The following is a 24,481-nucleotide window of genomic DNA, read 5'->3' as shown; positions in this document are numbered from 1 at the left end:
CCACTGCATCACTGGGCACTGCCAGTGACTGAAACATTGAGGTGGTAAATCCATCTCCATGTGAGTGGGACTGCAGCCATTTCCCTTCAGGACAGAAGGCACATTACACTGAGGAAACAGTCTGCATGGCCAGATAATATAAGTGTGGACAGAAAAGTGTGGAGACAATATTTTAATCAGCACAGTTCTCCCTACAGGCCCTTTTAGAACAACCTTCTCTCTCATAAGAAACACAACCTGAGTTGTGTGGACACAGAGTTTGGGAACCTTGAGCAGCATTTTGCCAGAGAGACTTTTGTGGCCCCAGTCTGATTGAGGAATATCTTTGTACGTCTGCTTCTCTCCAGGAAGGCAGGGAAAGCAGCCAGTCTCTGCTCAGCAAGGTCATTGCAAGGTGCTCAGACAAGGTAAGGAATATAAGGATAGAGGCTCAGGTAAGAACCTCATACAAGTTTAAACAGTTATGTACATCAGCATAATTCATGCAAAGCCTGCATTTAAAGTAGGGCTTGTGTGTTCAACTGCAAGTGCTTAGAGGACAGAACTTATTATTACTTGGAAGAGCCAATGGCCTCATGCTGTCCCAGGCCCATGCACAGGGAGAGCACCAGGACTTAGCAAATAATCTGTTCTGCCGTAACATTTGCAGCCAGCTCAAAACAGAAGTGTTCAGTGGGTCAGCATCTGTTTTCCATTGCTGTGGTGCCCTGGTTCTTTTTTGGTATCACTCCATTCAAACCAATAGGTCATTAACATGAACAGAGCATGACCCAGACCCAGAGCATTCAAGCTAATATTCCCAACCCTTTTGCTTATTCCTCCATATGCCTTATACAATATACAGTTCAGAGAAATATTACCTTGGAGTCACTGATTTGGACTCAAAATATTTCAATCTTAGCTCTGAATTTCCTGCATAGCAAAAGCTGAGAGACACATCAATCTTGTTCTCACTTTCAGCAAGATCAAACATGAACCCAGCTTTGTTGAGGTAACGTGCATTAATGGCAGCCCAGAGCTCATCCCAAACCACACTACTTAGTCTGTCTGTCCTCATTAGCTTTTAGTTACTGATGAAGCAATGGAGCAGAGCTCCACAAACTTCTGCTTGGCACCATCCAGTTACAGAAACAATAGGCAGTCTCTAATTCAGAGATCCACGAAGTATCTTTGGTACCCAAAAGGTGTTACCTGGAAAGGAATCAAAATTATGTCCACCAGAATGTTTATATTAGCTGAGAAAGCCAAACTCTTCCAAGAACACAGCTGGCAAGCTTCCCTGGAGTTTCTCTGCTAGTGTATAAAACACAGAAAGCAGCCCCACCTACCACAACCCCCCTGTGCATGCCCAGGGATGGTTGGTTAGTTTTTTAAGTCCAGTGCCAACTATTTGTAAGGCCTCAAAAATCTGGAAACTTTAGAGCGCAGCAGTCGAATGAAGGATCTTGGGAACATCTCTCTTGACTCTTGGGCTGTGTATTTGAAGTAGTTCTGTGGATGTGCCAACACATCAAACAATGCTTTTATTAGTTTCTTGTCCTAGAAAAAGGAAAGCAGATTTTACAGTAATTCCACAGAGGAGTTAGGGTCAGTATTACCAAAGCTTAATGACTGATTAACTCATAAAAGATTACAGGCATTTTACTGTTCAAGTATTAATGTTTCAGGGGCTCAGAAACCAGTAAAGCAAAGCTGACATTTGGTCCCCTGGGAAGTCACTGAATTTTCACATTTACTATTAGTGGCACCAGGATTTCACCTCTCCTCATACTCCCAACAACAGAACAAAACAAACAAACAAGCAAACAAAACACCCAGAAAAGCCAAATTAAACAAACATTGGATCTGACATCCAGCAAAAGTAAGGTTTAGTTGGGAAAATACCTACCCAACTTGCCCATGCAACTGTCCTCTAACCAAGGTCAGGGAAGTGAAATCCACAAAGAGATTTTTTCACCCAGGGAGGAAAAGCCCTTGCTAACCTACAGGCTACAAGTAGCAGCACCAAGTGCTTCTCCAAGAGATGAAATCCTACGTCCTTCAGTTTGCTCCACTGACTCCTTCCAGTACAGCCTACGTGAGGCTCAAGGGGCTATCTTCATCACAGGTTTCCCTAGTAGGTCTTGACCCACCCTTAATCCCCCATGTCTCATATCCATTGCTCTGCACAATCAGGATGTGCTGACTGACCCCACTTCCATGAAGCACCAAGACACCAAGCCGTGTGGTGTGGTTGACACCCTAAAGGGAAGGGAGGCCATCCAGAGGGACCTTGACAGGCCGGAGAGCTGGGCCAGAGCCAGTTGTGTCCTGGGCTGCATCAAAAGAAGTGTGGTCAGCAGGACCAGGGAGGGGATTCTGCCCCTCTACTCTGCTCTGGTGAGACCATACCTGGAGTACTGTGTACAGCTCTGGTGCCCTCAGCACAAGAAAGATATAGACCTGTTGGAAAGGGTCCAGAGAAGGGCCACCAAGATGATCCAAGGCCTGGAGCACCTCTGCTATGAAGGCAGGCTGAGAGAGTTTGGGCTGTTCAGCCTAGAGAAGAGAAGGCTCCTGGGAGACCTCACAGTGGCCTTTCAGTACATGAAGGGGCTACGGGAAAGCTGGGAAGGGGCTTTTCATTAGAGAAGGTAGTGAAAGGAGAAGGGGTAATGGTTTTAAACTGAGAGAGGGGAGATTTAGGTTAGATATTAGGAAGAAATTCTTCACTAGACGGGTGGTGAGGAACTGGAATGGGTTGCTGATTGATGGGAGATTGCTGATGCCCCATCCCTGGAGATTTTGTGCAACCTGGTCTAGTGGTAGGGTTCCCTGCTTGTGTCAGGGGGTTGGAACTTGATGATCTTTAAGGTCCCTTCCAATCTTAATTATTCTGTGGTTCTATGATTCTAAGTATCACGTGTCTAGTGCAGCAAGGTACAGACCTGATGCAGAGCAGAAGGCAAGCTCACTGGCACAAGATAGTGTCATTTTCAATTAAAACCAACACGATTAGTGAAAGGAATATACCTTAAGTATTTCCTGATGATTTTCAGATGCATAAAGTCTACCATCCCGAACAATGTCTTCTATTAGTTCTTGGTAATCCTCTGTGGAGAAAGCACATGACAGTCATTTGCAGGTTCAGTTCACTTACATAACACCTTCCCTGGTTACACATGTAAACTCTACCCCCAAAAGAACCAGTGGTACTTGGCCCTTAGATTAGTAGCCAAAACCTGTTATTGACCTCTTTCTACAGCAAAAAGGAAAAAAGTAGGGTAAGAGGAAGCTTTCTTAAAAGGCAAACCCTCTGATCAATCAGAACTTAAAATTATTCAACAGGAGAGGTCTCCCTTGAAAAATTAATTATCCACTGTTGATGAAACTCTGCAGACCCCAGCGAGGACAACCACTTCACAATGAATCCAGTGTGAAGAGGAACATGCCATTTCATTTTCACATCACTTAGGCTGAAGTGCGAAGCCTCAGCTCCAGTTTCACTCCTGGTGATTGACAAGGATAGAGTAAACATCTCTTGCCCCTCAAGCCTCTTTTCAGTACAGGTATTTTGCTATATTGTACTGGATTACAGATGGTAGCAGCAACACAATAAATCAGAGGCACTTGCACTAACTGGGTGCACTCCACAGCCACCTAAAACAACCCAGAACTGGAAAGGCACAAAAAACGCATAAAACCCGGATTCTGGCTTGGACTTCAACATTTTGCCAGTCAGAGCCCAGAATCCCAGATCCTTGTTTAGTCCTGTGGAAGACTAGAAACACAGTGTCATTTAAGCCTGCAGTGCAATGCAGAATTCCTTCAACTAGCTTTAAACAAAAGCAGCTACTGGGAGTAGCCTCATAGTGATAGTGCAGAGACCAGCGTTTCCCTGCTGCTCAGCAGGGCCGGGGAGCCCACAGGGAGCTCTGCACTGCTGCAGCTGCACCACCCGCTCCGCTGCCGACATCCGCTCACCATCATACGTTACATAAGGAACCTGGAATCCTTTGGCACTGTTCCCTTCGTTTGACTTGAACTGGATCCACAACTTCTTAGACCTCGAAGTGAAAGCTATAGGGCGTTCGTAGGTTTGACAGGTTTCATACGTGGTCACTGAGTTGGAAGAAGCTTTGAAAGGAAAGACACAATAGGCCGTTACCTGACAACACTTCATACTAATGAACAATCAGAAAATGAGTCCAACTACCACAACAAGAAATGCTTGCTGGTGCTCAGAAAGCTCAAGATGTGCCAGGCCATCAGTGGGAGGTAGGCCGTCAGTGAGGGACTTCTTGGTCACGGAATATTTTCTCTTTTCCTAAAAAACAGCCTACTGTTTGAAAGATGTGCCCATACTAGAAACTGAAGCTACTTATTCACACCTCAGGTACCTGTAGGAACTAGCAAGGATTTCCTCTTAATTCAGGCTAGAATTGCTTAGTATAATTGATGACTAGTTACCTTGAAACATCCACCCCTTCTTAACAATATTCCTCTCAGAGTTTACTGGCATATGACAGCCCTGCACCTTTGTTTCACCTAAACCTATGAAGCAGCATTACCAAATAGGACTTCACCATTTGTCATTTAAAGAAATTTCTACTCTTAAACAGAGGCCAGCCAGGCTGCACTTAGTTCACATAAACAGCAGTGCATGTAAGAAGCCCGTGTTGCACACAGAGACAGATGCCACAGGCCTCAGCAGGTGTTCCAGACTTACAGCTTTTCCGCATCACCAGGTAGTCTCCACACTCATCTTCTATTGGCAGAAATATTTCTGGAACCACAATCAGAATGCGGCGTTTTGGCGGGGGGTTAATGTTCCAAGTGCACTCCGTGTTTGCAGGATAGTCCCCAGGATAGTTTGGTGATTCAATATATCCAGTGTAATCTCCCAGTGCACCTCCACACTGCCTATCTGAAAAAACAGTGCAGCTTGCAAGAGCAGGCAAATCAAGGTCATCCTACAGCTCTCCCTGCAGTCACTGTCAGACACAATACATGGATGACAGATGCACAAACTCTTCAGATTGCATCTGATGCAAGGACACTTCTTTTTGCCAGCTCCACACTGCTGCCTGCTTCTACCTTTGTGTTTTAATCAAGGCTGAGACATAATACAGTCTAGTCCCTGTTACCACAGCAGGTGCTATCAAACCAAGCCATAGCCAAGTGGCAAGGCAGTTGTAAGAGGACAGAGAAATGGTAAAGCAAAGATGCTCCACCTGCTTGTACCAGACAGAATGTTTTTATAGAAGTATCAGCTGAAGTCTAACTGGAATCTGAGGTGTTCTGCTCAGGCACAATGCCTGGAGCAGCACAGAACAGGGACTACAGCAGGCTCTTTCTCTGCACAGACTAGCATTGCTGGCAGTAAGAGGGTGAAGCCCAGTGCAGGATGCTTTGCCTGTGCTTCCCAGCTCTGCGTGGCCACGAAGGCACCACAGTGATGTGTGGGTGTGACATGCCCAGGGAACAGATTATTTAAGTCAGAGACGTGCAGATCCCAGAAACATATTTCTATGAATGTATGTGTATACACGTCTGTATGTATGTGCTTCCAGAGGTTCTTGTGAGGAGTTGCCTTTCTGCCCTCTATTTTCCCTCATTAATTTACCTTCAGCTTCCCACACCACAGCTACAATAATCTAGAACAGTGGCTCTCTTTGTAACTGCCACTTCCAAAGACTGTTACTAGGAAGAAATGCTTACTAGAGCTATCAAGCTTTGTGAGACAACTTCCATTCCTTTTAATAGAAGGTAAAGAAATCAGAGTGCTGAGAACACAAAGTCTGTCTGCTGTGCCATGGGAGAAAACATTTAACAGCAAGACCCAGAGTTACCCAGAACCAACTGGCAAGACACTATCATCACTTACCTTAACAAGAACAATGCAACTAGTCTGCAGAAATGGTCTCTCACAGACCTCAGTAAGTCCTGCAGGATGAGATGCAGGCCAGCAGCAGAAAAGGAGCAACACTACTGCCTTCTCTCCAGGCTCCCTGGAGCAAAGCTAAATTTTGCCCTTAGGGCCATTCTGAATATTAATGGAGTAGTCTTTTTATTTGTAAGATATCATTAAAACCATCTTACTATACTTACTTTTGCACTGTGTTATATTTGTTGACCCATCAAAATCAGTAGTGGTGTTTCCAGGGCATGAAATGCAGTAATTTTGTCCAAACTCAGGCTGGTATGTCCCAACTGTGCAGCGAATACACCGGTGAGTTGTGGTGTTATAAAAATGGCCAGGTGAACACTGAACTGGGGAGTAATTAAATATGCAACATGGGTTAAAAAGAGGCAGTAGCACATTAGAATATGATTTTATACATTTTTATAGGACTTAATAGAATTTCAGTAAAAGCGGTGCCATATTCATAAACTATGAGGATAATAAAGCAGAGGTAGTTGAACATATTTTAGCTTATCAGGTCATTTTGTGCAGGTTTAAAAGCCCTAAATGCAACACAATAAAGCAGCTGTGTGTGGAAGCAGCAATAAAAGGTATGGGGGAGTGAGTACAACCACCAAAATGTCATAAGCAGGACACCAAGTACAACAGTGTGTCACCAAATGGTCTGGCCACTGACATTTGACTTGGAAGATGAACTGTATGTGGAAATAGTAACGAGACCTTTCTTTCTTGCCAGCTTATGCCAAGCAGCACGTGCACTGCTGCTGCATCCTGGTGTACCCCTGTGACCAGCTCACCACAGGCAGACTTTGGCCTTCTCCAGGCACATTGCATCAATATTAGTGACTAAACTGGTACTTTGCTGCCTTCTCTCACGAGCACACGCTGTCCTGCAGCAACAGCCCATGACTCAGGGTGCAGCCACCTCCACCAGATCCGCTGCTACGTCATTTCATCATGTCATGCAAATCATCCTGTTACCTCACAAATAAGCTGCAGCCCTCACAGGGCTTGCTGAGAGTATCCCCAAAGCAAGATCCCTTTCTGACATACAAACTCTTTCACAAACACAACAGATGTTACAGAAGTTTTAGACTTCCCTAAGGGGAAAAATCCTTCCTAGCAGACTTGCAACTTTTTTTTCTACTTCCCAGACACCTTCACTTACATCTCTAATATGTTTCTTTGCATTTGATTTTACTTGGCTATTCTGCATCTGTGCCTATCATCATTTGTACTGAAACCTGACAGAAAGCAATCAAGAGCATCAGCCACATATTACCTTTGATCTTAACTCCACCACAACCTTACTTCTTTTTCCTTGACCTTTTTCTTTGTGGGACTAAAAAAATTAAAATATTTTCCCATTCCTTTTATTTCAATTGGCAGGTTTACCTCTTTCAGCTCAACATCAAATAATTTACTACCTTGCCTTTCAAATGTAGTTCTCTGTGCTGCACAGTCCCTTTTTTTTCAATTCCTCTTAAGATCTGCTTGCTCTCAAATAGCTCTAGTCCTGTTGAGCTTTGTAAGTCAGCTGAGCCTGGAGTCCTTCTTTACATGCTCAACCCCCCAGTACAAACGTTTCAGATACAAGTTCCAAATAGTTCTTGCATCTGTGATTCGATGTCTCATGTGGCCCCTTCCACATGCAAATCCCTCAACTCTCCATTCCAGTTAATACAAAAAATTCCTTTAATCTCCACTCTAATTTGAAAATTGAACCTTATTTATAGACCTGTTTTTGTTTATGTTAAATAAAACTGAAATCAGTTGCTCTTATCTTGATCCAAGATTTTTAACATGGTGTTTCAGTGCCTTAACTTTGCAAAATCAAGTATGAAACAGCACCATTTGTGGATCCAGTGATGCTTCACTGAAGAAATCTATTAGTTGTCATATTATTACCACTAATTCTTCAACCATACTGCAAAAATTCTTCTATTATGTTAAAATTCTCAACAGTAAACATATCTAAACTGACACTAGAGAGATCTCTTAATCCAAACAGCTACTAAATGTTTGTATCAGGACCTTGTTTCTATCCCTTATTTTTTACTGTATGGCAGTATATTTTCCATTAACACTTTTTCTTCAGGTGATCTTGATGTAAGTATTGCCCTTTAACCCACACCTTAAGACATGGAGTAAACCACTATATTGATTAACACTTCATCTCTCTCCACGAACACATTTAATCAGCATTTTCTAAGACAACTGCACAGCTGTCTTTCTGCTCCTTAGATTTTAGATAAATAATATGAAATTTCTTCATTTTTAAAGGTACAATCCCCATCCAATTTTCACTCCTGTAAGGAAAATCTTAGGAACTGATTGTATGCCAGTTCCACTGTGACCAAATTGACAAGGCTGTCTGAGCTACTGCAGGGTTAAGCTGACTGCTGGCTTTTTAGGTATATCCCAAGGCATCCAAGCCAGTTTCTCACTATGAACATGAAGAAACTATTTTCTGACTTATCCTCCAGGACTGCAATTCCCTCCTTAGCATTTTTGTGTTGCTGTTGTGCTTGAACTCAATATGTCAGTGAGGCACACTGGTCTGGGTTTTCCTCTAGGGACATTTTTTCTCCCTGCTGTTCCTTCACAGATCAATGACTTCACTGACAACTTCCATCTATCTCCCAACTCCTTCTCAAGTCTTATATAAAAATCAATTATAAAAAGAATTGAGGCTTCACTGAGTTTCCTTGCAGCCAGTCTAGGCTGGCCAGCTGAGATCCCTGGAAGGAGAGTTCCTTGAATTAAGAATGACCCTTCTTTGAATGCCCCACCTGTAGCAGCACAGTGATGTTTGCCTCAGAGCAATGCAGTTCATCAAATAAATCTTAACCTTACCTTTGGTCTCACAGTCCTGAAACAAGGATGCACTGCCATGTCTTGTTGTCAGACCCCCTCCACAGGGGAAGCAGGACACTCTCCCAGCTTCAGGCTGGTATGTTCCAAGGGGACATGGCAGACAGGGCTTGAAGCCATCAGAAGAATATTCACCTGGTGAGCACTGATCTAGAAGATAAGAACACATTTGCTTCAACCTGTACATTATAGGTGGAAGTCTATTAGTGAGCCTGCACGGGACCTGAAACTCCACAGTGAAACTGCTCTCTGTGCTTGGGAAGCAGGAGCCAGAGTTCCAGAACTGAATGGTAGCAACCGGCAACTTCATACCTGCAATGTACCCTGTAAAACTGAAGCAGACACTGATCACCTCTGGTGCTAGCGAGCTGGAATGCTTTGTTGTAAGGCTACACTGGACATTAGGCCTGTCCAGCACCCTGTTAATCTGCACAGTGCAGTTATGTAGTTATTATCTCCTCTTTCTACCTAAAGAACTCTCAGACTCCTCTCAATTTATTACTGAACCTGAGATGCCAAAAATGTACTTTCAGACTTATATAAGTATTTTAATCTTAATATTAGGGAATATTCAAACTTCATAAGCAGTGGTGTTACTGAATTGTGTGAAAACCTCAAGTGCAACAAGTAATTGTTCAAATTCACTAAACTAAACATTACTCCAAAGATTTTTAAAGCAGAAACATTTTTCTCGTTCCTCTGACACTGGATCTTGGACAAGGATTACCTGTGCACTGAATTGCTGTGTTCTGTGCATAGACAGCACTAATTCAATCCAACTGATCTTTCTTAAACACACAATTCAAAACTGCCCAACAAGCCCAGCGATATTCGTGGGTATCTTCAAAAAATTCTGGTTTTCAAACTTTTCACAAAAGAACTGGTTTCAGTGCCAGTATTTAATAATTACCCTGCTCTGGAAAGGCACAAAACACTGTTGCTGTTGTTCAGCTGTGCTGAAAAATTCTGTCCTTTTAAAGACCTGTTACGATAATAAACTGTTAGTTTTATTTTATAGCTCAAATAAATCACTCAGTGAATAGCTGTCTTGTTAGGAAGTTAAATTGGCCTTGGCTTCATTTCAGGATATATGACTAACAACAAGCAGGGCATTAACTACCGGTCATGATCAATGATGAAGAGTTTTGTTTATGGCTGATACACGGAGTGGAATAGTGAGTGTCCCTCCTTAGCTTAAAAATACAACCCAGCAGGTTAAGCAATGCTCTGTAGCTTACCACTGAAAGCTAGTGAGGAAGTCTTAGCTCTTGCTTCTAACTTTTTCCACCACACATCACTTCTGCTCTCATAAGGACACACATTGATTTGCTCCCACACTTTTCAAGTCCTTCTTCATCTTATAAACATTCCTACAGAACATTCATCTCTCTACCCACTGTGCAACTCAACAAATATGACTCAATTAAGGCTTTCATTGCAGCTCTCCTAATAAGGTCAGAAAAGAGCACTATTTACAACTCCATGGCTGAGAAAGACAATCAAGCTTAGTAAAGGTGATTCTGAGAAGCGGCTACTGACTTCAGAAACCCAGGAGCAATGAAAAGACCAGTGCAAATCCCCTTCCCTCAGAAAACCCTACAGATCCAAGAGAAATCAATGCTGAGTGGCCTCACTAGTCACTGTCTGCTCTCTCCTCTTAACCTTCTTTTCCCCTTTATTTTAATAACATATCAAGTTTAGGGTGATCTGGGTTTTTTTGGAACCAGGGGTGTGTCTCTCTTTTGTTTGGTTTGGTTTTGAACAGTGTGCTACTTTACACTGACACATATAAAACCATAGAAATTTAACTGTAAAACTGATTTCAGGTTTCCTAACTTGCTCAGAGTCCAGTGCAACAGTAGATCAGTTATCAGAGATCAAAGGAAACCTGTCCCAGGCAGGAACCAAATCCTCCACATACATGGAAATGTTACATTTAAGAACTTATTCCATCAGATCTCTCTTGACAACTTCATAATCTGAGCTTTACTTGCCTTGAAACCACATGTTGTAAAATTGTAGAGCTCCCTGTGGAATAAAACTGAGTTAACCTAAACTTTCCATGATTATTTAGCAAAGTGCCTAATTTTTTAAAATTTATATTGAGGAAGTAAAGTTAAAAAGATCTCCTCAGACATCACTGAGATCGTCAACATGGAGCTTTCTGAAATGCATTGCATGACTGAATTCTGAGACCAAGAGCAAGATGAGACAGAAGCATAAGAAGGCCTGTTTCAGTGCCTCACCTCCACATGGAGACACACTGTGAACTCTAGGTAATTTTTGGTTTCCAGGATTCTGAGGACTAGGGCAATACTCATGAGTTATTTGTCCTTCCTCATCCTGTTAAGTTTTACTAGTGCATGAACCACAGCTTGCTCATTCCCCATCACAGCACGTTCCCACACTTCTGCTAGCTAGCAACAGAAAAAACACACTCTAACATTTGGTGTCTGTGGATTCAAAGTCAAGTTAGGTGTTTAGCAGCTAGATTACTAGATAATGTGCAATGTGATATAAAGACTACATTTCCACAAGTATTGGAACTGATCGGCTGCCAGGACTTCTGCAGGTTGGCAGATTCTGTGCACTGAAGGAAGGATGACAGTTTTCTTCAACTTTGCTCAGTGGCTGCCCCAGGGCTGCTGCACTGGAGCAGGGCAGCAGGCTGGTGGGCTGTGCCTGGGACAGTGCCCACAGACCTAACACAGGGCTGTGAGAGTAAAAGGCAGGAAATGTGTAAAATCAACCTGGGCCAAACAAAAACTTTCCTGTTTGAGCTGAGCCAATCAATTCAAGTATTTAATTTTGATTTATTAAAAGGTAGAAACAACAGAAAGAAAACTAAAGAAAAAAAAAGTCAACTTAGTTATTAGCACTATAATAGGGTGTGCAAAACAAGCTAAAAAAAAAAGCTGTGTACAGTGTGATGGTTACACAAATTCTGTGCACTGAAGGAAGGATGACAATTTTCTTCAACTTTGCTCAGTGGCTGCCCCAGGGCTGCTGCACTGGAGCAGGGCAGCAGGCTGGTGGGCTGTGCCTGGGACAGTGCCCACAGACCTAACACAGGGCTGTGAGAGTAAAAGGCAGGAAATGTGTAAAATCAACCTGGGTCAAACAAAAACTTTCCTGTTTGAGCTGAGCCAATCAATTCAAGTATTTAATTTTGATTTATTAAAAGGTAGAAACAACAGAAAGAAAACTAAAGAAAAAAAAAGTCAACTTAGTTATTAGCACTATAATAGGGTGTGCAAAACAACTAAAAAAAAAAGCTGTGTACAGTGTGATGGTTACAGCTGTGAACTAGCTTGGAGAGAGAAAATGATCAAGTGGGAGGACAAAGGACAGGCTGATTCAACATGGAGAGAAACCCATGTAATGACTACTCAGCTCTGTAAGCACAAGCTACTGCTTAAAAATATGTTTGGGCAACAGCATCTTGCTGGAGACAAACCAGGCTGACAGAGGAGTCCAGCTGGATGAGCAATGGGCTTGTTCTTGTCCATGGGGTCTGGATTCACAGGACATCACCACCTTAGCTGGCTGCTCTCTGCTCAGAAATCACACAATGATCAGAGCCCCAGAGTGTGGAGTGGCCTTCCAAGCCAGAGCAGGCAAGGGGAACACTCTACACCTCTACAACTGAGGTAACTGGTTTATGAAGCAACATACATGGCAGGTCTCCTGGCATCAGAGAGATTAGGCTCAGGCTGACAGATTTAGGAGAGTCCTCAGCACCTACTCATATCTGGTGTTACTGTACACAAGAATCAGCCTTATTCTCAAGGGTGTTGCACATCCATGCTCAATTTGAAATAAGTGAGACTTGAAAAAAGCAACTGATTCTGGATTAAGTTTATAAATTATGTAAAATTATGTAAAGAACTGACAAAATTAAGTTCTAAATGTTGCACTGCCTAGAAAAATGTATAACCCTCTCTCCTCCCACTATGACTTCTGAAGCACATTAAACACTTCAAGCCTTATTAGATCCTACGTGCATATGAGAAAAGAGGTCAATGCATCCAGATACAGTTTAGCTATTTGCAATCTAACAAATACTCATCATTCAATGCAAATGTTAAAATTACTCCAAGAGATACCTAAACTTTAATGTCTCAAGCTCTTAAATATTTAAGATTTTTCACATGACTACATCAAACCAAGATTTTCAAAGTGGTAAAAGTGTCCAGACATTTTGCTCCACAAACACATCCCCTGTAAACTGCTCCCAGTTCCTTCCCATCTTCCACCTAGAAACTTTCCCAACATGGGGCACACATCTAACCCCACTGGTGCACAGAACAGAGGTAATGAGGAAAGCCTGTTTAGAAGCTCCCAGTACTCACCAGGGTTCCATTTAGCATAGCAAACAGACTTGGCATTAGATTCAATTATAGTAACATTAATTGTAGGGACATTATGTCAACACATGTTCCCCATGGAAATATACAGGACTATGTATGAAACAAGTGAACCTTCTCTTAAGAAAAAACACCAGCAACAACAAAAACCTCTCAGAGTTCAAACTTTTCCTGTCATCTCTTTCAATGTAACCAAAAAAAGGCTATGAGCTTCATTTCACAAAACTAGAACCTGCCTGGTCCCACCTGACACACGGGAGATACCCAGCTGAAACAAGATCAGAAAATTTGCAAATAATGACATTAACTCAGAATTCCACCGGCTGGCTTTGCATTATTTTCTCCAAATGAACAAAAGAACCAATTGCCTCTAGTACACTTCATTTCTGCAGCCGCTGTCTTTCTTTGTCTTCATTAACCACTAAAAACCCGGTCTTGAGTCTCACGCAGCTGTTTTAAAGTTAAAAAAAAAAAAAAAAAAAGTAAAAAAAAAAGTGAGAGCTTTTCTAATGCAAAAACAAGAAGAAAGGGCTGGGGGATGGGGGAGGAGGGGCCCACAGGGAACCAGGATTAACAGTTACAAAGACATTTAAAGGCTCTTCCCTTCTTTTCAACACGTTAGCCTTTGAGCATTTGCTTCTATAGACAAATGCTGTAGTATCTCAGTGGCTGAGAAGGTGAACCACATAAAGGAGGTCATGATCCACCAATTCACCATGTTCTTAAGAATGATGCCTTGACTTTATAAGGAGAATCACCAATAACTGATGCAAATTGATTCTGAAGTGGCATTCTTTAAGTGATTGTGTTTCACTGGTTCACACATTTAGGTCACATGAGATGGTTACACCTCCTAAGGATTTATGTCTTCAATCTATGATTGTTACAGAAAGCAGGTTAGCAGAAAAACAGCATCCTTTCTCCCATTTAATAATTCATTTCTCCTTGTCAGATTTTTATAAAATAGAAAAAAAATAATAAAAGGCAACATATAGTTCTCTGTTGTGTAGCAGAAATATTAATTGAACAATTGCAAAGGCAGGCACCACTTTGCTTTTCTCTTTTAATCTCTCTCTCATATTTTTATAACAGCAGCATCATACCACATCTAAACACTGAGATGTGGTTCATAATTGTGTATGAAATGCTAATATTTTATTTGCATCCTCCAAACTTGGGGGACAAAACTGCCAAGTGCTGAGCAATAAAATGCATCAACACCTCCCACATCAGATAAAGCTGCTCAGCATTTACCTCAGAGCAGAGCCTGTACCCAGTGCTGCTCATGCTTGCTGTTCTCTGAAGCAAAAGCTCTTTGGATAAATCCACTTGCCACTACTTGTGCATCAAGGGACTGCTCACACTTCCTGTTACACAGCAAGTTCAGGGAACAGCCCTTTTCATTGCCTCCTACTTCTTAAAGTATTCATGTATCCAATGTGAATAAAAAAAACAAACAACCCACATGGAACAGGCAAGGTGTACTTCTAATTCCATGGGATGTCATCTAGGTATGACAGAGTTTTAAAGAATGGAAAAGCAGCTACATTGCTTGCTGTTTCTCCCTCTCTCAGTGGAAAGTGCCTGAGGGCAAAATGGTCCAAATAGATACCAGTTTCTCTTTCGATACAGAAGTTTCTCATAAATCAGTTTCTGATAAGGAATTGCTGCTATTTAAACAGTTGGTCTTTAGCTGTTAAACCTGTCTGAAGTCTAGCTCACAATGCAGAATGAATACTCATAGCCAGGCTTGTGAATAAAACTGCAATCTCCCCAGGACAAATCTCTCAAAGAAGCATGTAGCATTTCCAGCATCCTCAGATGGTTCATCTAGTCTTGAAGCACTGCCATTTAAACATGCTTCTTTTCTACCTTTTTTGAAGGTTTACTTCAGTGTGGAAAGATCATGCTTCTGCTACAAGAATCCAGTTCTCTGAGAAGGCTGATGAAAGTTCCATTTTGTATTTCCTGTGATATACATTAGTAGAGACGTACTGCTGGTTGCTCCTTGGAAGCCATTCAGAGGACTTAATCAAATTAAACAGCATGAGACAATGCTATATATGCTTACTCACTGACACAGAACTCAGACATAAGGTAGACAAATGCAACACTTGAACCTCTAAAGCATCATGAACAGTTTGCTGTGCCTTACACAGCACAGTTAAAATAAAATACACTATGCCTCAGAATCAGCAGTGAAGAACTCCCTTTTACTATCAACAGTTGTGTTAGGAACAGCAGATCTACACATGCAGCCATTCAGCATAGTAAGAATTATTGAATACCTTAGAAATCACACCTAATCTGTTCCTGGTGCCCTTCAGGAGATTTCATTCTGTGCTGTGCCCTGCTGCAGTCAGTAGGAGTTAAGACAGGAAAATCAGGAAAAGTACTACCTCACCATAAGTGTGACACCAGAAGAAGCCCAGCTTGCTGCTGCAACTGCAGGCCAGCTGCCCAAGTCAAAACCTGTCAGAGCAGGAGCTGGACTTTCCCTCTTATGCTGCTCAGGGGCAATTAATGTTTCAGACAGTGTTGTGCCAGAAGTCTACCACAGGAAGAAGACCAGTACAAGACTGTCTTAATCAATAAAACTGTATCTAACTTAGATGTAGTCCAAGCATTTTGTTTTAAAAAATGTATTTTAAAACAATAACCTGAAACGTGCACTTTACTCACTATCTGCATCACAGAAGTCCCTGGACTGACTTTGCTCCCTCATTGCTTCCTGCTCCTCTGGTCAGACTGAGCAAAATCTCTTTGCCAAAGTTCTCTGTCTGTCCAGAGACCACATCCTCCACCTGCACTGAATCCATCAGCTGAACTGGTCTCTTTTGCTATGGACCCACTTTCTTCCCAGAATCATTAGTGTGTTTAGATAAGCAGGGCCCCGATCCTGTCCAGAAGTTCTCAGCAACTCTGCAAAACAATCAGACCGAAACAAAACACAAAACCCTGACTCACCCACACACATCCCTGAGCTACCTTCTTCCACACTGCTCCCACTCCATTCTCTTCTCCTCAGTCTATTTCTTTGCTCCTTCTGACTGGCAGCCAAAGCAGCAGTGCTGCCTTTACCATCCACACTGGGACAATCAGCTTTTTCTAAGGAAATGAGGCGTATGTAACAGCACTGCCTCTGGGTGTACTGTTATGTCCCCTCAGCAACTAGGTGAACTTTCAGTCGAACTCACAGCCATCTGACAAAGGATGCAAAGAGGTTTCAAAGATGGTGGGGAACATGCAAATGGAGAAGAGATGCCCTCTTAGCATCCATGCAAGTAATAGGCTGTGGTGCAAGTTCCATCTCCTGTTCAATCACAGCAAATCTACACAAGGGTATGGTCTGAATACTCCAGCTGAAGAAAGAAAGATGCATTCAGTGATCCCACTCTTTTAGGCACCAGCAAGTCGAACCATAAGGCTTAAGACCCACAGGGAATCCTATCAGTACCTGCTAAGATGTAAACTGCAGCACCAATTCAGCAACAGAAGAGGCTTGACTTTTACAAGTTGTTCTTCAAAACATTTGTCTTCAATATGCCTCGTGTCTCTGTTTCAACCATGGACAGGCTCTTTGTGTTTACCATGCCGAAGAGATTTTCCAGGCATTCTCCAAAAACCCCCTTTCTCCCTGAACTAGCACAGAAATGTCATGTAAGCTTCTCATTTGTAATGAGAAATTAAACTGGTTCTGCAGCTACCTAAAAAAAAAAAAAAAAAATTGTTTCTTTGTTGTCCTGATTCCTAATTGTAACTCGTGTTGCCTTCCCTACCTGCAGCCTTTTTAGCCCACTCATTGCTATTGTTTCCAGATGAAATCACAAATGGCTTGAAATCCATATTGTACTCTGTACAATGGACTGACAGTTTTTCAAAGCCTTCCTTGAGCATCCAACACAACAGCTTGAAAACATCAGTATGAACTCATCTTGGGTGAACTTTCCAAAGTTTTTCAGACTTACTACAATGTTACCAAAAAAAAAAAAAAAGAAGAAAACAGTTTTTTTCTGACAGAATTCCTGAGTAATTCCCTAGCCTGCTTGCTTGCACAGATGTTTTAAAAAACACTAATTCAGTTTTCTATTCTGTGAATCCAATTTTTTCCAGAGTTAGCAAAACCAGATTGGAAAATCTATTCTGAGGCCAAATAGATTGCTGCTGGAAGACAAACTAATTTGATCTGACAACCATTTTAAAGGCTTGCTGATTCACAAAACCACCTACATGCTGCCTACCCTATGCAGCCTGAATTAGCTGTCATGGTTGTTAGGCCCATTAAGATAACATCTGACCCCTCTTCTTAACTTTTGTGCTTTGGAAGCACTTATTATGGGCTGCATTATGATGGTGCCCTCCAGTGCCATGATAATTAAGATCTTTCTCAGTACTGGCCTATAAAACCCCTATTCTCCACGAATTTATAACTCTGTCACGAAGATTCTCTGGAATTCAGAGCTTAATCAGTGAAGAGAATGTGACTGCATCAAATTCTGCTCAGCCTTTTCTTTGGAATGAGGGAGAGATGACACGTTCACAAGCTGAGAAACAGTGTTACACTGGATATTAAATGCAGTCTTAAAAACAACACCAGCGATGTCAAGGCCACTGGTGCCTGAGGTTCCTCCCAGGATACCCACCTCTGAGCCTCTGGGCTGTGCCAGCATGCAATGCACTGAGCCCTCATCCTGCTCTGTGACACAGCAATTGCCAACAATAAACACATGGAGGGGCACATCTCAGTAGCACAACCAGTAACCCCTGCTTCACACACAGTCCCCCTCTCTCCAGACAAGCATCCCACGGTCCCCGCGAGCTCAGCAGGCCCGAGGAAAACAGCGACACACACGTGATGATTTGCTCTGAACTGACATGGACTTACCGCATCTGTTACCCACGTGCATCTGCCCTGCACCACAAGACTGCTGAGGCTCCGACGGCTTGAGGGACTTCCTGGCCACTTCGTGGTCTGTGCCAGAGACACGGACACGGAACTGGTCCCTGCTGACAGTTTTCCGCAGGGTGCGGATGGTTTTACGGAACCTCTTCTCCGTCTTTTTCCGCGCGCAGCGCAAGTCACACGTGTCTGAAAAGTACCCAGAGCGAAAGCTGCTGTAAGTGACCACGCACAAAAATCCACCCCGTTCAAAAGACCAACCAGTGCAAATCATCGAGAAAGCAACTTCTGTGGACAAGTCTGAAATCCTTAAGGGCAGCATCACCAGGCTAGAAGAAAATTACTCAGGTCACAAGACTTCACGAGAAGCTGTTTGAGCTTTGAAACTATCCCCATCCCTCACTCTTTTTGAAGCATTAAAATTCATTTTCAAAACAGGAGATACTTTTTATTATCATTTTGCATACAGAGAGAAGCGAAAAATACAGAAGTTAAGGAGCAAACAGCAAAAAGCTTCAAACTGCACCTTGGGTTATTTTCCAACCAACCTGTCACCTCCTTTTGGCTTGTTTCAAGCTCAAAGTCCGCAGTGATAAAGATTTCTTTAGTCGCTGCCAGTCTACTGAGGGCTCCATGAACTTTCTTGCCAGAGCTGCATGTTAGGTTTACATAGTGGAAGCTCTCCAGTACCGAATTATGTCTCTCTGTATGAACAAAATTAAAGGAAGCAGAAGCTTGGCCAGCTATGTCATTGAACATTCACTAGTGGTCAGCAATAAGTTGTCATGAAGAGTCAAAGGGGAGCAAATGACCATCTCCACATGCCAGCAAACAAACAGCCTGGCCAGTTTCTCAGCTGTACACCCTCACACCAAATCGTGACTCCATCCTACAGAGGCTGAAATTCTGGCACTGCAGTGGGTTTGAGGCATGGTGCACTGCTGGGATGAGAGCCTGGCTGCAGTGCTCAGCCTCCTTTCCCTGGGTTTTCCTAGCAGGCTCTAATGAATTGCAAAGCATCTTAAAGCCCTGACACTACCTGCATCAGGCAGGCTACTGGAGGGAAAAAAAAATTGCACTCACATGAAGCATGTGTAAAACATGTTAGTTTACAATGGCATTTAAATTAAGTAGTGGCTGCACACATGGGGCATTTGGAGCCCACTGTCAGGATTTCAATGAGGAAATAAGATTTAGTTAAACACCCCGAATAAGCTTTGGTTCTGGAGTATGTAACTTTTCACTGAGCATCTAGTGCTGTTTCTCACTGTTACTCTTATAAGGACAAACAAACTGACATGCTGATTCATCATTGTGTTTAGTGACTTCTTCACCCAGTCTTTTTTTTATTTTCCTAAATGTACTCCTCCTCATTTTTTGCTGACTTTGTAAATTCCCAGGCTATACTTCCTGCTTTGGAACAGATGGAAGAGCTGACCTCACTGTGTCCATCTGTAGCTGCTGAAGTATAAAAGGAAGACAAGAGAAAAGAGCAAAAACCCTTTGGCAATAGAGTTAGCTTAAAAGGCCAGGAGATTCTTCACTGGGGCATCAGACATTAAGGAGCAGGTGAGAAAGGAAAGAACAAAAAGAAGGGAGAGTAAGAGACAGGAAAGGAAGAAATCAAAAGAATGAAAAGAATGGTTGATTTTACTGAGTATTTACTGGCAGTAGTACAAACAAAGAAGGAGAAGGGCTTTCATAGCAAGACTGTAAGGTTGTGACAGGGAAGTCCTGTGCAGTAACCACTGCAAGAATCCATGGCTGGGAAGGAGGGTGATTCATGAGGTCAGCAAAGAGCAGAAAGTTTGAAGTCCTCTAATGCTTTGCTTATGGAGTACTTCATACCTGGAAAGCATTTAGTAACCCCTGAGCTATGGCTCTAACCTGCTTACCTGTGTTTTTATATTCATACCTGGTATCATCTGTTCCAGACCTTCTTGAAACATCTCAGTCTTTTTCAAACTACATTTTCCTTCATTTAATTTAAAGGTTACACTTATCTTGATGGCTGAAGTATCTTCAGGAAGAAACAATGACATGTTATTTTAAAAAAGGAATAGAAAATTTAGGTAACCCTAAAGTCACGTTTTAATGATGACCCCAAAAATACGCTGATATAAAGTGAAAAAGTGGTCATTACAGAAAACCTAGAGATGCCAGCTTCCTGATGCTACAAAGCTGCTTCACAGCTGGAATTGGCATGAACTGTGACAGCTTGTATTAAAAAAAAAAAGTCTGGACTGGGCAAATCAAATAAAGATTAGCTGAAATAAAATTAAACACTCCAAAACAGTTCAGAATGTAATTTTTATATATATATAAAATAGCACCTCTTATTTATTTAGCTTTAAATGCTTTCTAAACTTTAATGTCCAACAGCTCAACCTAAACGTATTTTATGCTGCCAACGCTGTTCAGTCTGGATGTCTTGCTGTTTATTTCACTACTAATCTTTTTCTCTTATTTTTAAGTTTTAGTTTGGGTGATGCTGATGAAGCATCACAAGTCAAATTTTCTGCTGTAATCATGAACTGCAATCATGAGGAAGAAAAAATGGAGTATAATGGAGAGAGAAAATAGGAAGCCAATAGAAATACCCTTATTTCACAGTTATCTATTACACAAAATTAGTCAAAACATGCAACAGTGAATCTAGTGATTACCCAACCAGCTGGATGCATTTGCATTTTCCTGCTTTTTCTTAAGCTGAGCTGACCTGCCACAGGTGAGGGTATAGGCATCTTGTGCTCCTAACAGACAGACCAGACAGAAAGACATTAAAGACACAGGCATCGTGCACAGACTGAAGACTCCTGTAGTATAAAATAAATTTTAATTTGTTGATTGACACCATGATCTTCACCTTTTTCAAGGTGGTTCATGAAATACCCTACATTAGAGCTTCTCTCTTCCTAAGCAATTTAAAGGGTTGAGGAAGAAAAGCAGCATCTATCCTGTAAGCACCGTCCGAGCCTGCACGCTGTGTCCTGTGGGGCTGGAGGGCTTGTGCAGGGAAAATCTCAGGCCCCACGCAGGGCTGGAATGTCTTCACCCCATTCAGCAGCAGCTCTCAGGGCCAATTAAGGAATGGCCCAGGGAGCACGGAGAATTCTGCCCCGTCCTCCCCAGCTTCAAATAGACAGTTGTCATGAGAAGGGAATCTGAGGGTAGAGTGGTTATAAAAGACAAGCAAAGGGGGGGCTTTCCTGGGACACTGGCAGGGATATAGCCCTTTATTATCCGTAGTGAAAGAGGAAAGGTCTCTGTTGATTGTCTGCTTCTTGGGGCTTCTGTGCTGGGAGTTTTGCTGTTCTTACACTATAGAATCACAGGCTTGGTTTTGACTTACCAGAAAATACCTGGACATCCGAGGAGCAGCTTAAGAAGCATCTATTGCTCCCACCACTCTTAATGCAGTGCAGCAAGACCTTGGGTGACACATTAGCAGGAAAGGGACCCTTTGTCTCTAAATCGGATAAAACAAATACTTACAGAAGTAAAACATCTACTTACACTATTAATAAATGAGCATGCATCTGCTTTTGTAGCTGTTACTTGAGAGCACCTATGTAATGAATATGCTGTTTAGACAGAAAATCAAAGCAAAATAAAATCATTTGGAAGATCACCCCACAGAAGTAATTTCCTTTTAGGCAAAGCTACCATCAGCAAACCTTCTCATGCAGAGAAACAAAAGGAAGTAGAAGAATTAGCTGGATAAAAGCACAGGAAAGAAAGCATCAAAATCCCTCAAAGTATCTCCTGTTTTGGGGGAGTTTTTTTGCCTTTTTTTTTTTTTACCAGTTTCAACATCAGTACCATCATGCCTGACTGAAAAGTGAAGCAGAATCCCAGGAACGATGATTCACACCACTTAACTGGACAAACAGAGATGCTCAGATTTGACTGTAACCACATGGCCATCAGACACATCAGGAGTGGAAATGTATTTACTAGGCCTCTTACCAACACAATCCTTTTTATTCCAGTGTAATTTGTAGTTAGAGTGACAGAGGCATTCATAGTCTCCTGGCGTGTTCACACACAGCTGTTGGCAACCGCCATTGTTGACGCTACATTCATTAATATCTACAGAGGAAAGGTAAAAACACTTTTAAAAAGTTACTCTTGCCAAAGTTATGTAGTCTAACTCCACTAAGTAAATATACACAAATACCACTTAGTAGGGATTGGAAAAGTTTCCAGGAATGCTAGCTGGACGCCCACCTTGAAACACTTTTGTTCTCATGGAAATCCTTTGATAAATGTCAAAACTGATCAAATGCTGTGATAGGGGAGATGTTAGGTATGTCCTTAAGCCACATAATTAAAAAAATCCAGCCTCAGAAATACAATAGCAAATTAGCTCAAAGGAGACCAAATCAAGACTGCATTACACTGTGTTTGGCTAATTAGGATTTCTAATTTGGAATAAAGACAAACATGGACAGGATTCATACTAATCAATCCTCCTAAGTGCTCAGATACAACTCCCATGGAACACTGACTCCATGTGAGCAAATAACACCATTGGATCACTATTGTCCATCCTGGCCAATTGTCCAGTTTCAGGGCCTTGCCCCACCCAATAAATGCCAGTAGCAGCAACCACTGACAGCACAACATACACAACACGCTGCCTTTGGTGCAACCTTGCATGCTGATGCAGAATATACCATTCACCAGTGCTGTACCCCAGGGGTCAATACTAGGACCAATACATTTATCCTCTTCATTAAACCTGGATGATGAGACAAGAGTTCACCCTCAGCAAGTTCACAGATGATACAAAACTGGGAGGAGTGGCTGATACACCAGATGGTTGTGACACTATTCAGAGGGACCTCAACTGGCTGGAGAAATGGGCCGACAGGAATCTCATTAATTCCAACAAAGGGAAATGCAAAGTTTGATGTCTCTGCTACTCAGATCCACCCTGATGACTGCTTTGCTTCTCTGGTAGCTTTATGGCAATTATACATAAACCTAGAAAGCTGCCATCAAGAAATCTCTTTCAAGTCCCAGAGTTTGTGCAATTGAGGGTACTCACTTATACTTATGCATTTCTCAGTGGTAATAACAAGTTCTTGTCACTGTTCTCCCCAGCCATTTGTTCCCCCCTCTAGACAGGTAAAAATTTGGTAGAAAACACTGTGAAACAGATTACAAAACTGAGCTGATTTCAGTGGGAAAATACGGTACTAACAAAGCTGAGACAGCAGAGATAGGAATGAGCAGCAGAGGAGTAATGGAGAAAGAAGCAGCACCTTAAATTGCTACTTCTGCCTAAGAATCCACAAAATTGGCCCAAATCATTGCTTTTTATTGACCTTTTGTTAGGATGCTGCATGAAATAGGAACCTATTATCTCCAGCACTTACTGACTTCTTCCATATAAGTCAGAAGGTGTACACTCAATATCCCTACCAGCTCTGACACAGCCTGCAAATGCCAGTAAATTAAGGCCTTAAGATGGAAAAAGGATTAACATCTTCTGCACAGGAGTATGATATGAGGAGACCAATTAGCAGCCAACAGTAAAATCACAATTACTTTCCCTCACTGGTGGCCAAAAGAAATGGAATTAATGAGAACAGACTTCTTTTAGCAAGTAGAACACATGAACAGTGTTACTCTCTATCCAGACAGGATTCCCTGCTCATCAGGATAAAATACAGGGATGCTGTAGCCCTGTAGTCCTTTGCAGTCTTTCTAGAGGCAGAAGTTAGAAACAGATCAGGCACAGTCATCTCAGATTTGTTATCTCCAAGTGCCATTTTGCCTCAGAGATGAACAGGTCTTGCTCAGAATTAAGTAAGCATATAGAGTCAGTAAGGTATTGTCTGGACCTTAAATAGAACAGGATTCATTCTATTTAGTGTCCAGTTATCCATGTTTCCGTGTGTTAATTCTAGGCATTTGTTGCAGAAATATTCCCACTTGACACACACTGAAGTTCTGTGAACATCTTTTTCTCTTTCCTTGAACTTTTCTTGTAGGAAAGAGCATTATCTTGGTCAGTGTAAATCAGTGGTACTACATCAGCTAAATTCCAACCTACAACACATTTGCACAAGGGCAATCTGCAAAACCATAATATTCTAAGTCATCCAGAGCTTCCTGTTCTTTAAGTTCTATTCCACTGACTTGTCACTGGAACCAGTGACACTTCTCCATGTGAAAAATCTATCAAATTATGGCTTTCATAGCCAGGTGCAAAATGCATTAGTTTGTTCTAACAGCCACAGGTGCTTTCTGAAAGCAGGGTGGGAAGGGAAAATCACTTGAGCAACGACAGAAATAGGCAGGACTAGTTGCTACTTTTGCTGTGCCTCCTTATTGTGGCAAAGAGCACAATTTACTCTACATGCCTGTTGCACACACATAGGTTTATGTCCTGCGCAGTCACTCATTACATGGGTGGCAACAGCA

General features: G+C 42.2%; 1 protein-coding gene across 1 annotated transcript in view; it reads right to left on the bottom strand.

The window, feature by feature from the left end:
* Positions 1-891: 891 nt before the first annotated feature.
* The window catches only part of SCUBE2 (signal peptide, CUB domain, EGF-like 2), a 48,114-nt gene continuing 24,524 nt past the window's right edge, over positions 892-24,481 (bottom strand). The window contains exons 11-22 of the mRNA XM_009994272.1: positions 22,016-22,138; positions 21,399-21,515; positions 20,713-20,799; positions 19,962-20,066; positions 18,595-18,750; positions 18,032-18,235; positions 8,762-8,929; positions 6,091-6,252; positions 4,709-4,906; positions 3,964-4,116; positions 3,013-3,092; positions 892-1,539 (exon numbers count right to left, since the gene is read on the bottom strand). Of these exons, the coding sequence (XP_009992574.1) occupies positions 1,387-1,539; positions 3,013-3,092; positions 3,964-4,116; positions 4,709-4,906; positions 6,091-6,252; positions 8,762-8,929; positions 18,032-18,235; positions 18,595-18,750; positions 19,962-20,066; positions 20,713-20,799; positions 21,399-21,515; positions 22,016-22,138 (1,706 nt within the window). The 3' untranslated portion in view covers positions 892-1,386. The remainder of the gene's footprint in view (positions 1,540-3,012; positions 3,093-3,963; positions 4,117-4,708; positions 4,907-6,090; positions 6,253-8,761; positions 8,930-18,031; positions 18,236-18,594; positions 18,751-19,961; positions 20,067-20,712; positions 20,800-21,398; positions 21,516-22,015; positions 22,139-24,481) is intronic.

The sequence above is a fragment of the Chaetura pelagica genome, unplaced genomic scaffold (genome assembly GCF_000747805.2).
Source record: "Chaetura pelagica isolate M959 unplaced genomic scaffold, ChaPel_1.0 scaffold153, whole genome shotgun sequence".
NCBI lineage: Eukaryota > Metazoa > Chordata > Aves > Apodiformes > Apodidae > Chaetura > Chaetura pelagica.
The sequence above is the reverse complement of the archived record's forward strand: the minus strand, read 5'-3'. Positions and strand labels throughout refer to the sequence as shown.